Here is a 12,758-nt window from a genome sequence, read left to right on the forward strand (position 1 = left end):
TTGGGTTTGCTGAATCTGTCAGTTGATATCATTCATAAGTTTTAGAAAGAAATTTTTAAAGAATCCTTTACCTCTGATACTATATTTTTCAAATTCTAGGATTTCTGTTTGGCTCTTTTTAATAGTTTCTCTCTGTTGCAATTCCCCTTCAGTTCATGCTTGTCTACCTTTTTCACTACATTCTTTAGCATATTTATGAGTTCTTTTAAAGTCCCTGTTTGATAATTCTCGTATCTGCCACCTTTGGGACTGGTGCTATTGACTGTTTTCTCTCTCTCTCTTTTTTTTTTTTTTTTTTTTTTTTTTGCGGTACGCGGGCCTCTCACTGTTGTGGCCTCTCCTGCTGCGGAGCACAGGCTCCGGATGCGCAGGCTCAGCGGCCATGGCTCATGGGCCCAACCGCTCCGCGGCATGTGCGATCTTCCCGGACTGGGGCACGAACCTGTGTCCCCTGCATCGGCAGGTGGACTCTCAACTACTGCACCACCAGGGAAGCCCCTGTTTTCTCTTTTGATAGTATTTCTTTTTGTTTTACTGTGTGTTTCATAATCTTTTTTTTTAAATTGAATGCCAAACATTGTATGTAAAAAGAATAGAACCTATGGTAAATAATGCTTATGCCCACAGAAGGGCATGCCTCTTATTTTGTCATGTTTTTGGTGTAGTTGTGTTGGGTTTGGTCTTTGCTTTCTATTCTGTGATTGAGCTTGTTCTGATCCTGCTTTACTTATATTAAGTCACCCCAGACTTCAGATATTTTTGAGAGCAGGATCAGAATTTTTCTTTTAGTATGGTTTGTGACTTTCACTCAGTTCTCCTGACCTACCCTGACTTCAGCATGCCGTTTTCATCTGTCCTTATGGAGGGATCTATCTCTCTTAGTTCCTCTTTTCTTCTCCTAGCACAGATTGCCCTGCTTGGTGCTCACTGAAATGTTCAGAGTGACTGTGAGATTTCTCTCGGTTCTCCTTCTTTGCACTCAGACTTCATCAGGCTCCATGTCCCTGCATCTCAGTGGGATCTTTCTCATCTGTCCAGTCCTGTCCCCTGTTATTCTTATGAACATTTGGTGGAGGCTTGTTGAAAAGAGATGGCAGGTGGGTAGATTCCCCTTGTGTCTACGGTTTGCAGAGATTCTAAACTGTCATGTCTGCCCCTAACTAACTCTAAACATTTGTTAAAAGGTCAGTTGTTTTCTTCTTATCCACTTTCTTTTCCTCCTACTGCTGTGCCAAGAATAAAAGCCACTGTTCATTCCTTCTGCCCTATGAAGGGCCTTTCACTTTTATGATTTTTGTTCATAAAAAATCTGTCTGATGAATGTTGAAAAGCTTTGATAGGTTACATGGCTTGTTCTTATTGTTACAATGGGATAGAGTTCTCTTGTGATTTTCTATATCCTAAGAGAAGGGGAAATAATTATTAATTAAGTAACATGAGCTACCATACACACATACCTAAAAATCTTATGATTCATTTATACTAAATTTGACAATTACCTTGGATAAGGTTGCCAGTAGTTGGCAGCTCATCCCTGCTCTGTCATTTTTTTAGTGTCTGATTACTCTATCTTGCCTTTTATTCCCCACCCTTGTTTTTGAAGTATTGATTCTTCCTTTTTTGTTTATTTAACTATGTAGCCAAAAGTTTTGAAATTATTCTTAAAACTAAGAGTAACAATTTCTTAAGAGCACTATGCATCTAAAAAGTTCGTACTTTACTATAGTTGCATAATAGAAAAATAGTGAGTTTTAGCCACTTAAACTTAGATGAAGATTAATATGTCTGTGTTTTTTGTCTCATTCATTGGTTTAAGATAAATGCAGGGTACTTTTTCCTATTAATAACTTGATATTTTACAGGACAGTCTCATTGGTTGACAAGGTTTCTGTAGCTGATAAGAAGGATGTATGTTTAATTTTAATGCTCTGCATCTTTGGTCTCTAACCCTTACTTCAGTTCTCATTCTTCAGCTTAGGATGTAACTGAAAATGACAGTGGTGCCTTGGTTTAACTAATTGGTAAAGCCTGAATGGAATGTGGATAAGTGAGCCATTTTGGCAGTGAACAGAGGAGTAAAGCACACTTTTCTCATTAGTTGTCTCCCAGGCTAAAATTAAACAGAATAATATATTGCCAAATTTTAGTGATTTATGGAGGATCTGTTCTGAGTCAACTATCACACTAATTGTCTGCACACTTATATGTCAAAACTTGTGTGTTATTTTTAAAGGCTGTGTCTCATAAATTGAATATAATATAAAAATATCCCTTTAAATTTAGGAGAACATTATTCTAAATTATAATTTTAGCTAAGTTGGTAAATTAATAGATTATTCTCTTTTATTACCTGTTTAACATTCATAAAGTTCAAACCTGGCTATAAGTCATTTAGTCATTTTTGGTATAATGCAATTATGTGACTTAATTGAATATTTGTTGGTGAAGTATTTAACTTTTTCATTAAAATAAAATAAGACTTTCAGAATTAATTGTCCATGTGAAAATATTTACCTATTTACATTTGTTTTCCTTTCCCTTTCTCTACCATCCCAATTTTAAAGGTGTGCTAATAACTTACTGAGAAAGTTTTTAAAAATTTACTCAACATGCTTAGTTTTTGGCACATATGAAAAGACTATTAAAATAACTTGCCTCATATGGAGAATTCTGTAATTCCTTAATTTACTTTTGTCTTTTGAAGTTTGTATTCTTTTAAATTTATAACTGCTTTGTTTATATAGGTTTTTTGCATATTTTCATCATAATTTAAAGAATAGTTTCTATGTGGCTTGTACTTGAGATGTATAATATTAGAACAAAACTTATCCTGATAGATTTACTTTTAAAATCAATTTAATTTATTCTTTTTCTTCTTTTATCATCTTTTAATGGTAACACTTGGTGCATACAAAAGAATATATGTAAGTTTTGAAGAAAAATCACGTAATGAATATCATTGACTATTTGCTAAGAAGTTGATTGTCAATTTATTTGCTTTTCTATACTTCAGGACATCTTTCTTTTTATTTAGGGTTCTTTTCTGATCTTCTTTTTCTCTTCAGTGTTTTGTTTCTTCTTTGTTTGTTTGTTTAATATAGGTTTATTTTTAATTATCCAGTTTGGAGTCTTTGGGCTTCTTAGGTGTGAGGCTTAATATCTTTTGGCAATTCTGTAAAATTCTCAGCCACTTTTTTCTTTATTTCTTTTTTTTGGGCTGTATCTGGTCTTAGTTGCATCATGCAGGTTCTTTGTTGTAGTGCGCGGGCTTCTCTCTAGTTGTGGCATGTGGGTTTTTCACTCTGTAGCTGTGGTGCGTGGGCTTCACGGCGTGTGGGCTCTGTAGTTGTGGTGTGTGGGCTCTCTTGTTGAGGTATGCGAGCTTAGTAGTTGTCACGCATGGCCTTAGTTGCCCCGTGGCATGTGGGATCTTAGTTCCCTGACCAGGTATCCAACCTGCATCCCCTGCATTGGAGGACGGATACTTTACCACTGGACCACCAGGGAAGTCCCTCAGCCATTATTTTTTAACAATGTTACCTCTTCTCATTCCTTAGTAACTCATTCTGGAATCTAATTAGGTATATGTTTGTTCTTCTTACTCAGGCCTCATATCCCTTAACATCATTTTAACTGTTTTCTCTCATTTTTCTATCTCAGATACATTCTAAATTATCTTAATGTGTTTCTTCTATTTTATTAATTTTCTCTTCAGCTATGTCTAATCTGCTATTTAACCTGTCCAATGAGTTTTTTACTTCAAAAACTAAATCTGTCATTTCTGTAATTTCCATTTTTCTTTAAAATGTGTTCTTTGCTGTTACTTTCTCATTGTTTGTTCCCCTTCATGATTGCATACTTTTTTATTTTAAATGTTTTCTACATAGCTGTTTTTTTAAAAAATATTTATTTGGTTGCATTGGGTCTTAGTTGCGGCAGGTGGGCTCCTTAGTTGCGGCTTGCCAGCTCCTTGGTTGTGGCTCGCCAGCTCTTTAGTTGTGGACTGCGAACTCTTAGTTGTGACATGCGTGTGGGATCTAGTTTCTGGACCAGGGATTGAACCCAGGCCCCGTGCCTTGGGAGCATGGAGTCTTAACCACTGCGCCACCAGCGAAGTCCCCATAGCTGTTTTTCTGTATTCAAATATCTTCAGTGCTTGAAAGTCTAAACTTGTTTGTTCTTTTTTCTGGCTCTTGCTCACTTGCCTTCTGCAGTGCTTGCTGATTTTTTTTGTTATGGAACTCATTCACAGATATTAATTTGTGGCTGTTAATGTTACAATGAATTGGAGACATCTCTCAAAGAGAAAAATTTATTCTGCATTTTGCTAGTGGCTATAAGGATATTCCTCAGCAAGGAAATCTAAAGCTCATCTACCTCTCTTTTCTGTTGTCCCCATTTTGAGAATCCCAGTTATATTCTCCCTCATGTCACCTGCACCTGTTTTTTAATGTTCCCTTTTCAAAAGTCTTTTTGGTAATTATTTTGGTGTTTACGTCCATGTTTTTAAATAACTTGGCTTCTCTTGCTCTTTTTTTTTTTTTTTTTTTTTTTTGCATACGCGGGCCTCTCACTGTTGTGGCCTCTCCCGTTGCGGAGCACAGGCTCTGGACGCACAGGCTCAGCGGCCATGGCTCACAGGCCCAGCCATTCCGCGGCATGTGGGATCTTCCCAGACTGGGGCATGAACCCATGTCCCCTGCATCGGCAGGCGGACTCTCAACCACTGCGCCACCAGGGAAGCCCTCTTGCTCTTTCTTGATTGTTCATTTTACAGCATTATTCATTGCTATCTTACTGTGGAAAATGATAATTGGCTAACTTTTACCCTCTTCAGCGCCCATCACACATTCCTCTTATGTACCCATACCCCCAGTAATCAAATGTATGATATTGTTGTATTATACATTTGATTAATCAATGAATTCATTTTTTTCAGAATTTACATAGTTCTGTCTGTAGATATTATTCATGGTATGGTCATGTTTATCCTATGGTTAGTTATCCTTTTCTTTATAACATTTGTTTTTCCTGTATTTATTAATTGTTTGTTGTTTCTAAGTTTTCCATATACTTGTCACTAATTCACTATTGTCATCCTGGGTCACTTTTTTCCTGTGTTGGATCCTTTGTCTTCTGGATCCCAAAGTTTTTTTCTTGTGGTAATTCCTTCTTTTGGTGAAATACATTCTTTATTGTTAACCATGTATTATTTTGGTGTCTTTAATATTTATGTGATATTAATTATAAAATATTGTGGGTTCATGTGACAGCAAGCAGTTCATAGTAATTTAAATCTAAATGTAATTTTATTTCTGTATATGGATTTTAGAAAAGTCTTTTAACTTTTATGATTGAATTATGTATTCTTGAATTTAAATGAATTTTTGAACTCTATTTAAATGTGTTCAACACATTTCTTTAAAATAAAAAGGATTTGATTAATAGTCTTTCATATTTCAGGCCAAATTCTGTTTCTCACCTAGTAACATATTTTGATAGAATGAGTTGTTTAAAACAAGAACACTATTCAAATTAGCTCTTGCTATATATACTCATATATCTAGATACTATATTTTTGTTAGTTTGTGAAGTTGATAGTCTCTGCCATAGTAGAGCTGTTAGAATTATTTGAAAACTGGATATAATTTTGGGAGTCTTATTTTATTTTCCTTAATATAATATAGCATGTTAAGCCTTTATTCTGTATATTAGGAGTATTTGAGAAATAGGAGAATTTAGGTTCTTATGAGGAATCTGCATTCTGTTACAGGAAAAAATATATATTAAATTGTATTTTCCAATTGACTTCAGTTATGATCCCCCCGTTTTGCAGTCATCTTGTATTTAGCTTCTCCCCATCATTCCTTTCTGATATGTGTATTTGAGTGAATCATTGCTCACTAGCATATGCTTTGTTACATGGAAGGAGGGATTGCTTATGTTGTCTCAGCATGTTGCCTAGGAGTCTATACCGATTTGGGGTTCCTGGGAGAAGTAGCAATGTAAAGTAGAACAGGAGTACACATGGCAAATTTCATTTGAAAATTCTGTGCAAAGCTTTGAAAAAGGAGGAAATTTCTCTTTTGCTTGCTTTGTCTCCTCCATCCTTGTATCTCAGTCTCTTTGTGGTTCACTTTTCATAGGACTTGGTATTAATACTAATTGTACTAGCTGTTTTAATTATCTGCAATATTATAGAACAAATGGGCTTTTTTCAACTAACCTGAGAATCTGTCTACCATTTATTGTGATTCTTTTTTCAGCTCCTACTACGTGGAAGGTACTTTTTCAGATGCTGGAGATACAGTTGAGAGCAAAGCTGACTAATACCCCTTCCTTCATATTCTGTACATCCTAGTGGAGCTAATACTATTTTTATCAAAAAATATATGTAGAAATGCAAAATCTTATTTACAGATATACATGACCTGCCCCACATAAATTAAGAATGGGATATCCTGCTTTAGTTAAGTTTATGTGAGCTACTTTTTATTAGAGAGGGACAAAATGTTTTAGTTAGTAGGATGGAACTGCAACTTGTTACACTTCAGTCTTTGTGTTTCATGTCAAAATGTTAGCCTGCATTTCATCTAGGCAGCTCTCTCTCTTTGCTTCTGAACATTTAAAGCTATAATTTACAGTGATTTATTAAGTGGTTATAATAATGCTTCCTTTAATATCATGAGTTAGTTCTGTAATATAACCAAAAAAGGGAGATAATATTCCCTTCTCATGGCCAATATAGAAATTGCTGTTTGCCTAAAAAATAAAGTTTATTATTATTTTTTAAAGGCAAATGCACATTTAATGAGATATAATTCACATTCCATAAAGTACATTATTTTAAAGTGCATAAAATTTAGTGGTTTTTAGTATATTTGTAAGGTTGTACAGCAATCACCATTTTCTAATTACAGAACATTTTCATCACTCCCAAAAGAACCATATATCTACTAGCAGTTATTTCCCATTCTTTCCTCCCCCCAGGCCCCAGCATCCACTGATCTACTTTTTTCTTCATGGTTTTGCCTGTTCTGGCTATTTCATGTAAGCGGAATCGTATAATACGTGGTTTTCTGTAACTGGCTTGTTTCACTTAGCATGTTTTCAAGGCTTATCCATGTTATAGCATGTATCAGTACTTCATTCCTTTTCATGGATAAATCGTTTTCCATTGTGTGATTCTGCTACATTTTGCTAATCCATTCAGCAATTCATCATGGACATTCATGTTTTCCCACTCTTCGGCTATTGTGAATAATGCTGCTATGAAAATTTGTGTACAAGTTTTTGCGTGGATATTTGATTACAGTTCTTTTGGTATATACCTAGGAATAGAATTGTTGGGTCATATTGTAACTGTATATTTTGCTTTCTGAGGAAATGCCAGACTGTTTTCCATATTATTTGCACTATTTTATGTTGCCACCAGCAATGTATGAAGGTTTGAATTCCTCCACATCCGTGGCAATACTTACTGTTGTTCATCTTTTTTATTATGGCTCTCCTACTTATTGGTGTAAAGTGACATCAAGCTTATTATTTTTAGGAGGAATGTAACAATTTAAAAATCTTGTTTTTTAGGTGCCGTACTTCTTTGTAATGTACAAGGACTAGCAGTTAATATTGACCCTATCTTATACACCTGGCTTATTTATCAACCTCAGAAGCGAACCAGTAAACATATGCAGCAGGTGAGAAATTTTTATAATTCTCTAAATAATTTTTTTTCTTATTTGTTAGAGTTATATATTTCTCCTGTTGATTTTATTTATGGAGGTACCAGAATTCTTCTACCCCTTTCAAGCAATTCTACTCTTTAATTTCTGTACAAGAAATTACAGTTCAAAGTAGAGTTGCATTGATTGTTAAAGGGACTTGGTCTACAATTGCTTGTAAAGCAGATACTTTAGAGAGACTAGGTTAGGTAGTCCTATTTTACTGGCTTATTTTCCCTCATAGTCCCTACATGTTTGTTCTCAGAGTGTCCAATACATAATAATTGCTTAGAAAATGTTAACTTTCATTTTCATTATCTCTACATTTCTTCTTCATCTGTAGGTTTATTCAACAAACATGCATTGAGTGTGCCTAACTCGGTATTGGGATGGTTGGTGCAAAAGACTTGGGATATGTGTGTGTTTAAAGGGGTCTAAATTACAAAGCAAAAGGAGCTAATTATAGTCCCCTGAATACTTACGTGTAATTCTCTATGTGTAATTCTGACAGATGGGCTTTATTATTCGCATTTTAAAGATGAAGAAACTGATGCTTACTGAGATTAACTTACCTATTTTCACACATCTAGTATATCTCAGAACTAAGAATTTTTTTTTTTTACATCTTTTTTTTTTTTTGCTGTACACGGGCTTCTCACTGTTGTGGCCTCTCCCGCCACGGAGCACAGGCTCTGGACGCGCAGGCTCAGCGGCCATGGCTCACGGGCCTAGCTGCTCTGCAGCATGTGGGATCCTCCCGGACTGGGGCACGAACCCGCGTCCCCTGCATCGGCAGGCAGACCCTCAACCACTGCGCCACCAGGGAAGCCCTTTTTTACATCTCTATTGGCGTATAATTGCTTTACAATGGTGTGTTAGTTTCTGCTTTATAACAAAGTGAATCAGTTATACATATACATATGTTCCCATATCTCTTCCCTCTAGAACTAAGAATTTTTGAGGCCAAATTTATGTGATATTGAATTGCATTTTCCCATTGACTTAATTGTAATTTTATAACATTCTACTTGGAATAGCTTTGTATTTTTTTTCTGAGGTAACTTAAAGCTAATTTATAGGAGAAAAGTGTATAATTTTATATTTACATAAGAATATAAAAATTAACTAAAAAAGTGCAACCCGTGTCTCAAGGAGCATCTTTTTAAAAGTTTTTCTTCATTTTGTCCTAATTTCATTTGAAACTTCTGCCATCCCTTCTCCATTTCATGCTTCCTTTTATCAAATACATACAGAATACAGTGCAGTATTCTAGGTACTGGGGCTATAGAAACAGAAATCGTGGTTGAGAATATCCCTTCCTCTAGAGGTATTTAGTGTATTTGAGAATGTGAAGGAATGTAGTAGTAATGTCATTCTTGGTACCTCCCTTGGTATCCACAGGGGATTGGTTCCAGCCCTCCCTCCCTGTGGATACCAAAATCCACGATGCTTAGGTCCCTTGGTGTAGTACAGTTGGCCCTCTGTATCCTCGGGTTCCAGATGAACAGAGGGCTGACTGTAATTGCTATGTTAGATGTATTTACAGGAGTATATGAAAACATAAAAGGAAACATTCTCATGATCAGGTGAGGATGGGTGTTAGAAGGAGGAATTGACAATTGAGCTGAGCGTCATAAAAGTAAGCCAGACAAGGAAGATTGTTCTAGACTAAACTGTGAGCAGAGGCAAAGACGATGAAGTAACTTGGCAAGAAAGGGACCTTCAGTGTTTCCAGGCTAGAGCCAAGTGTTCTTATAGACACTGGTAGAAATTAAAAACCAATTCATAAAAGATTTTATTTGTAATGGTAAGTGTTTGAGACTTTATCCCAAATGGTACAGAGGAAGTATAGGAAACTAATATAAATAGACTTGGATTTTAGAAAGTTTAACAAAATATGGAGTATGAGTAATGGAGAAGTTAAGACTAATGGCAGGGACAATTTGAGAAAAATTTAGTTGTAAATTTTTTTTCTTACTGAGATATAATTGACATATAACAGTATATTAATTTCAGGTAGCAACATAACAGTCCAATATTTGTATATATTGCAGAATCACCACTATAAGTCTAGTTAACATCCATCACCACACATAGTTAAATAATTTTTTCCCTTGTGACGAGAAAATATTTACTCTCCTAGTAACTTGCAGATATACAATACATATTATTAACAATAGTCATCATATCGTACACTACGTTTTATGACTGGAAGTTAGTACTTTGCCTTTACCCATTACACACACCCCTCCCCCAATCCCCCTGTCTCTGGCAAACACCCTCTCTTCTCTGTATGTAGAATTTGATGTTTTGGGTTTTTTGGGTTTTGTTTTGTTTAGATTCCACATATAAATGTGGTATTTGTCTTTCTTTGTCTGACTCAGCAGAATGGCCTCAAGGTCCATCCATGTTGTCACAAATAGCAATATTTTCTTATTTTTTAGGGCTGAATAATATTTCATTGTATTATAAATTTTTCATTGGTTATTTTATAAGTGATGCAGTTATCTCCAGTACACCATAGATATCCCTGAATGTCAGGTAGCATTCTAGCAGCTTAAGTAAATTATACATTTGTTTGATTGATACAAGTACCTTCAAAGATTTTGATTTTTTATTATATTGTTTCATAAGTATTTTTAAGTTAAATATAAATATATATATTTCTCTAAGTTCAAAACTAGTAGTTTCATTTAAAAGATAAACAAATAAATACCCATAATCCTAATCATTCGGTTACAAATAATATTGGGATAAATATCTTCATATTTGCATTTTTCTTTAATTATTAACTTAGAATATATTTTTAGAAGTGTAACTAGTAACTTTAGGCATGTGGTTTAGCATATTTTAAGGCCTTTGTAATATTGCCAGTTTGCTTCCAGAATTGGTGCACAGTTTATATTTTCGTCAGCACTTTATAGTATTACTATTTTGCTACAGTTCAGCATATCTCAAAAATATGCTTTAAAATGCCTTTAATCTACTATTTCAGTTCTACATTTTCTCCAACATGGAAAATTGAGAGTATAGTTGAACCCTATGACCTTATTGCCCAGTTTCAACACCTATCAACCCATAACTAATCATCTTCACTTTTAAAATCTGTTGTGTGAAAAAAGGCTAGTATTCAGTAGTGGTGAAAATGTAGAAAATGGATGGACTCGTATATTACTGTTGTCAGTGAAAATTAATAAATTTGTCAGTGTCTAATAAAATTACACATGACCGTAGCCTGTGACCCCAAAATTCCACTTTTTGATAGAGCTGTGTTCTTACAGTGACATTCGTATGAGCCTAAAGAGTCATGTATAAGCCTGTCCTTGCAGAATTCTTTGCAATGGTGTAAAATAGGAGACAACCTAAATGACTGTCTCTAACGAAGCAGATAAATAAAGCATGGCACGTTAACATGATGTATTACTTTTTTGTTAAAAATTATTCAATAGGTTTTAGTATGGAAGTCTCAAAATTCTATTTAATGCAAAAATCAATTTCCCAAGGACATATGCAATATGAGAGTACTTATATTTTTCCCAAACCACCCTGCATATATTACATATTATATATCATCTATTATATATCACATATTATATATAGTATACATTATATATAAACTATATATATGGCATATGTGTAAGTAAATATGGGTGTAAAAAATTAAAGGATTGTATCAATGTCATAATAGTGATTGACTCTGGGAGGAATGGGCAGTTAGCAATCAGAGGGGATTTTAGCTTTATCTGTAATATTTTACTTTTCTCCTTAAAAAAAGCAAATATGATAAATTGTTAATTGCCAGTAATTATTGGTTATAATGAAAATATGGATGTGCTTTTATTCTTCATAATTTCCTATATTTTTACATTTATTAAATTAATAATAAAGGAAAATTTTATAGGAAGAGGGACAAAAGACTTTTTAGGTATTTGGGGACCACGGGATATTGATGGGGCAACAATAGGACAGATATGGGACTAGGGTACAATGGAAATTTGGGGGAATATCCTGTACCAGAAGGCAGAAGAATGTAAGCAGAGCAACACGCGGTTGCTAAAAATAAATGCTCCTTCTTTTGATATTTTTGACTGGGGTATTCATATTTCCAAAAACGCACCAGGGAAGCCCTAGAAAGGGTTTTTATTTGGCCTTTTACTGTATTTTTACCAATGTGAAAATGCACCCAGCGTCTCAACCACCAAAAGAAAGATTTTTTTGTTTGTTTGTTGTATTTCCAATATCATAGCTTCCATCAATCTCATCTTTCACCTATTGTGCATGAATTAAATATCACACTATACAGCACGGAATTTTTCTGTAATCACATATTATATATTAATTTTGGTTCTAAACTTGGTCCTAACTTCTTTGAGTGCTTCATCAATTCCAGGTTTATAAATGATGTCCAGGAAATTCAAGGGATTATGGAATCACTAAGCGTTAGAGCACAAAGGGATTTTCTAGTAGACATCTCCACCCCCTTGTTTTATAGATGAGCAAGTTTAAATTAGACTCAGCATTTCTTATCTAGCTCTTAAATATTATTTCCTATTTAGATTTGTAAAAATATTATCAGTTTGACTAAATACTTAACATGAAAGCAGATATTCTTCATTGTGGTGTTTTCCACAATATATTTAATCTTTCATTTTCTCATTATCAGTTTTCTTGTCCTTTTACTCACCCTAGGGAACAACTTGTAAAATAATTTGGCTTTTTTTCCATTATATTATATGGTTATATATGTACCTATGTTCTCATTGAAATATTTATTCATAATTTAAATAATATTAAATAGTTACCATAAGTTGAGTGAAACTTAAAGTTGGATCTATAAAAGTGTGGATGTTGTAGTGTTGAGGGTAACATTAGACCACACTCCAGCCTAACCAACCCCCTTCAGATTCACCATCTGATGCAGCTGTATCACAGTTATCATCTGTTGTTTCCCAAGCTGCAATTTCCTCCTCAATTTGTGGCTAAAACCCAACATTTGATGATTGTTTTCCACTCAGTTCAACATTGATCTTTGATCCT

General features: G+C 34.5%; 1 protein-coding gene across 12 annotated transcripts in view; it reads left to right on the forward strand.

Moving 5' to 3' along the window:
• Positions 1 to 12,758, forward strand: part of VPS13B (vacuolar protein sorting 13 homolog B) — a 798,456-nt gene that overhangs the window by 310,498 nt on the left and 475,200 nt on the right. For all 12 annotated transcript variants that reach the window (XM_059994971.1, XM_059994970.1, XM_059994972.1 and 9 more), the window contains one exon: positions 7,588 to 7,697. In XM_059994971.1, the coding sequence (XP_059850954.1) occupies positions 7,588 to 7,697 (110 nt within the window). The remainder of the gene's footprint in view (positions 1 to 7,587; positions 7,698 to 12,758) is intronic.

The sequence above is a fragment of the Delphinus delphis genome, chromosome 17 (genome assembly GCF_949987515.2).
Source record: "Delphinus delphis chromosome 17, mDelDel1.2, whole genome shotgun sequence".
Taxonomy (NCBI): domain Eukaryota; kingdom Metazoa; phylum Chordata; class Mammalia; order Artiodactyla; family Delphinidae; genus Delphinus; species Delphinus delphis.